Source organism: Coregonus lavaretus, assembly GCF_964263955.1.
Source record: "Coregonus lavaretus genome assembly, chromosome: 5".
Classification (NCBI taxonomy): Eukaryota; Metazoa; Chordata; class Actinopteri; order Salmoniformes; family Salmonidae; genus Coregonus; species Coregonus lavaretus.
Genome location: NC_139992.1, coordinates 4,595,911 through 4,601,142, shown reverse-complemented (window position 1 = coordinate 4,601,142; position 5,232 = coordinate 4,595,911). Strand labels below are relative to the sequence as shown.

Genomic DNA, 5,232 nt, shown 5'->3' with positions numbered 1-5,232 from the left:
GTCCTATTTTAGACCCCACCCAACCCTAGCTGGTCCTTAATGTATTCTTAGCATTTGCTCCAAACATAACCCTTGCCAAATGTCTACACCACCCCAAATGCCCTAAACTCAGTCTCTCCAGCAACATTCTGAAGTTGCTGTTCTGCTATGCCCTTCAGCCCACCGGAAATAACAAGTAGGCTGCATTAATTAAGAAAATACAAACTTGGACATTGAGGAAAAAAAACGACTGCAATATTTTGCATTCATTATAAACAAAAATAAATTCACACACATTGCATTGTTTTTTATTGTTTTTTATTGAGAACATATTAGGTCCAATGCTGATTCAAACTTTATTCCTTAACATCAAAATATCAATTTAATGAGAAAAGGAAACACCAAAAAAAGAACCACCACTGTCGTCACCTTCAGCGTTAGTACAACGAAACATCAAAGTAAGGTACAGAGATCACTGTCCGTAGTGTGGTCGTAATTTGGTCCTGTCATCGTTTATGTCGGTTCAGTCATGTTGGAGGTCATGTCACTTAGGTCATCTCTGTAGGAACAAAAACATCAGCACTATAAATATGCATTAAACTGTGTTGGTCTCTCCTAACGTGTTGCCCATAGTCAGGTTAAGAAGAAAAAAGAGAAAAAAAAGTTTATTGTTTAGTCCTGCTATGTACTTACCTTCTGTCTGGTGGCAACTCAACATACGTCTCTGGCAATTCAAGTAAGTACAACGAGAAAAAGCAGCTTGTGGACGCTCGCTGTCATCGATCGCTACAGAATTTACTCTTAACCCTTGGAGCCCCTTACCTTGTCCTGTGTCCCTCTAATAGGTGCGTTGACGTTTGTGAGACTCCTCTTTGGGCGGGTCAGCCCGCATCACCTTCATTTTAACGCCGTTCACCATTTGACCATGCAGTGTCGCCATGGCATCATCTGCACTCTTTCTCTCCGCGTACTTCATGTAGCCCACATTCCGTCCAGGCACAAGGAAAACCTCAACCAGAGAGCCAAAACGGCTATAGAAACAGAGATGGGGGGGGATAGCTGTGATTTACAGAAATGTTTACCTTTTTCCCAGTCATCATTATTTACACAAGATCGCAACTATCGATCCAGCCCAAAGTTCAAAAGCGAATCGGTAACACATTACAACACATGAAAACTTTAAAACAACTTAAAGTATTTTATAAGCTGTTGATTATCAGTAATACATGTTAATAAACAGTGTATTGATGAAAAGAATGGGAAGTATATCATACCAGAACACATCTTCAAGCACATCCATGGGCAGAGGCAAAGGTTTAAAGACCACAAATAGGCGTTCTTTCACCCGGCTGTCGGAGGGGGCCAACTTCTGGAGAGGTGGGAGGGCAACATCTGTCTGCACCCGGGGGCTCTGGGGAACAGCGGGTGGTGGATAGCCCTGACAAAGACATATCGTAACGTTTGTTAGAAGTTCAATCATCATTGAGTTGATCTTTAATCTTTGATTAGCTCTACCAAGTCAGTAACTTACAGCGCTCGTCTTCCTGAGTGGTGGTGCAGAAGGAGCATTGCATACGATAGACATCATCTGGGCTGCCACTAGCTGCATGGCCATCCTTCCCACGGGGCTGGACACACAACAAGAGGGTAAATAAGGACCTAACACCACGTGTAGTCTACCATGAAGCTACAAATCATCTTACCTTCTTCTGTCCTGCCCATCATCGACGTGAGTGACTACTAGCCGGTTCCCAGGTGGGTACTCAAAGCCATCCAGTTTGTTTTTAGCATAGACAGCTGATCCAAGGTTGTTGTAGCGAATCATAGCTTGTCCTGAAAGGGAAAAATATATATATACTAGCCACCAATTCCTACGCAATACGTCAGGTGCTGCATCCGAGGGAATAACTGTGTTTTGTGGCTACCTGTGCTGAAACCATATGAATCCTGCTGCATCTCGCAATAATCCATCCCTGGGATCAGGTCAAAGAGGCTATAGACTTGATCTTGTGTGACGCTCGCCCGGGATGACATCATTAGGCACCTGGTGATAATGTCTGTGCCCCGCATGTCTCCCCTGGTATGAAAACCGGAGTCCACTTCAACGGGAGGAAACAAGAATTTCTTAGCATTTGGGGGAAAACAATCATGGGTCTATAGAAATGGCAGGCCTAATCACACAAACGGCAGGTACATACCAAATGGATAGGAAGTCATTCCTGGGTCACCCTGGACATGCTCAGCTCTGGCAGGGCTAAAGTAGTCGTTGTCTGGGGCTGGCGTTTTGTTCCTCGGCTCTGCAAGAATGGCCCTATATGCTGTTGTAAACAAAATTACACAAACATGGATTACTTGATAGATTGATAGTTTGGGTGTTCACAGACATGTACATGAACAAAAAGAGACAACTTACTCTTCTCACAGTTCTCTATGGCGGTGGCTGCCTGTGAGGGTTTGTGATATCTTACATACCCCAGGCCCTTACTTTCTCCTGTAGTTTTATTCTTTACGATGATGCAATATTCAATGTCACCATATTCCTGCAAGAACAAATGAGTGGATAAGCATAGGCTATTCCAATACAGTTTTTATATCAGCCTAATGCAATACGATGGAGGGTGATGCAAGTACCTTGAATGTATCTTTCAAGTCATCCTCTGTAAAGGTTTTGGGAATCATCACAAATATTCTGGTGAGCTCCTCATCCTCCACATCTCGGTGGCTTCCGGAAGACCTCGCCTGGGCAATAAATACCTGGCAGAAGAGAAGAAAACTTAGCGCCATAAAAAAAGACTAGCAGGAGCAGCACTGGCTACAGGAGGGTAAGATGGCGGATGGCGATATGACGTGAGACAAAGGGCATGTAACCTTTTTTTTTTATGATACATTTTTGTCATTTTAGCAGACGCTCTTATCCAGAGCGACTTACAGTAGTGAGTGCATACATGTTCATACTTTTTCCCCCCGCAATGGTCCCCAATGGGGTTCAAACCCACAACCCTGGCGTTGCACAATGCGTTACGCGCATCGGGACGAGAGCTGTGTCCTGCTTTGATCTCCAGAGCAGAGCTCCGCTGAAATGAGTGATAACTGGGTGTCTGTCAGGCACGCCACCAGGTGGCGAGCGCAAGACTGAGGAGACCCAGACGGTCCTTCTGGTCGCAAATGGTATTTCAGCAACTTTGGGGAAAAAAATACTTTATATATCGGAGTTGTGCCTGTTGTCATAGAGATAGATATAGGACTCATCATGGCTATAACCCGTTTTAACATGGACATTGACAGCTTCCGCCATTTTAAAGTAGTCAACTGGGTGGGAATTCCTATGAGTTGGGAGCAATCCGCCAATGAAGAAGAAAATTGAGTACTTTAAAATAGAGATGGCCTCAATGGCGCTGCCCATGCTGTTACAGACGCTATAATGGCACAGATACAAAGAGGAGTCCTCCATCTCTATGACCTGTTCACACGCGTATCTGCCCTCATTGGCTAGAATGGTCCCACCTGATCTCGCCTCCTCCCCCCCCCCCCCCCCTGCGTTCTATTATAAAGGCATGCATTTTCATTGTTAGAGTGGTCAATCGACCATCTTGTCAATATAATAGACTATCTTTGTCTAGGGTTAGATGCTGGTTTAATTTCTTTCCCTCCGCCCATTTCCCTTTTTTAGTTTACGAAATGTGTAATGCACTTTCCGAACTTTGAAAGGCAGCAATACGTAGGCCTAACTCCTTCACCCAGCCGGATACTACAAAAGTCTGCCGGAAAACCACACGAAACAGCACTGGCTACAATAGCGTTAATGACATGAGCAGAGTCACTAAAGCCACAGAGTACATACCTTGATTGGTTTGGTTCCTTCGACCAAGCATTTTCCATGCATTTCTTCCATAGCCGTACATGCCTCGGACGATTTAGTAAATTTCACAAAGGACACTCCTTTTGACTCCTTAGTCTGCTTGTCTTTGACTACCCAAACATCCTGAATTTCTCCATAAAGAGAAAACTGCTCCCGGATCATGTCCTCGGTTATGGACTTACTTGTTACGAGAAACAAGCGACTATTTGGGGGATCATCGAGATCCGTCGACGGCCTAAATGCATCCTCCATTTTACCACCCTGCAAACTATCCTTGCTAAGCTAACGTTGGCTAACAAGACACACACTTGCAAAGCGGCGTCGACGACGATCCGTAAATATTTATCGATATTTACGGTTTCACTTGCTCTGTCTACCACCGTTTAAAAACAACAACAATTAATTGTATATTTTCTGTATCATATATTGTAGCTAGTGATGTTGCGTTTGATACTGGAGCTCCGAGGTATGCGTCAAAATCGCAGCGACGTACGGATGCCTGTATCACTATATCAGGAAGAAGCACGTAATCAATGACGTCTGACGCTTCCTTACGTCTCACAACCACCTGATTGGTTTGGTATATAGAGATAAATAGTAATGGCGTCTTTTTTGTAGGCACTAACTCCGCTATGGTTAGTTGGGACAAAGCCCCATGGAGAAAATTAACGCCTAAAATAAGGTATGTGGTGAACACAGACTTAGGAGATCTTGTACGTTCTGTTCTATGAGATAATATCCATCAGCTAACGTCAGTTTTTGTGAATGTTGAAGAATTTATGTTATTAAAAAAGCACATAAACCACAAAGGCCTCATAATTCATAAAGGTAATGTTAACTGACTGCTATTATCTCATAGAACAAAACGTAAGATCTCCTAAGCATGTGTTAACCTCGTTCTGTCTCCTAGAGATGAACGTACTTTGGTGCGAAAAGTGCAAATCAATCCCAGAACAACAGCAAAGGACCTTGTGAAGATGCTGGAGGAAACAGGTACAAAAGTATCTATATCCACAGTAAAACAATACCTATATCGACATAACCTGAAAGGAAGAAGCAACTGCTCCATAACTGCCATAGAAAAGTCTGACTACGGTTTTCATCTGCACATGGGGACAAAGATCGTACTTTTTGGAGAAATGTCCTCTGGTCTGATGAAACAAAAATAGAACTGTTTGGCCATAATGACCATCGTTATGTTTGGAGGAAAAAGTGGGAGCCTGCAAGCCGAAGAACACCATCCCAACCGTGAAGCACGGGGGTGGCAGCATCATGCTGTGGGGGTGCTTTGCTGCAGGAGGGACTGGTGCACTTCACAAAATAGATGGCATTATGTGGAAGGAAAATTATGTGGATATATTGAAGCAACATCTCAACACATCAGTCAGGAAGTT

General features: G+C 43.7%; 1 protein-coding gene across 1 annotated transcript; it reads right to left on the bottom strand.

Annotated features, from left to right (window-relative positions):
- Nucleotides 1-280: 280 nt before the first annotated feature.
- On the bottom strand, nucleotides 281-4,359 carry LOC311129814 (RNA-binding protein 45-like). Its single transcript, XM_084162269.1, has 10 exons — nucleotides 3,821-4,359; nucleotides 2,611-2,733; nucleotides 2,393-2,519; nucleotides 2,178-2,297; nucleotides 1,905-2,078; nucleotides 1,683-1,812; nucleotides 1,511-1,607; nucleotides 1,254-1,417; nucleotides 802-1,010; nucleotides 281-538 (listed from the first exon to the last, which is right to left on the bottom strand). Exons 1-9 carry the CDS (start codon nucleotides 4,088-4,090, stop codon nucleotides 818-820), a joined length of 1,398 nt encoding a protein of 465 aa, XP_084018395.1. The 5' UTR covers nucleotides 4,091-4,359; the 3' UTR covers nucleotides 281-538; nucleotides 802-817.
- Between the last annotated feature and the right edge of the window lie 873 nt (nucleotides 4,360-5,232).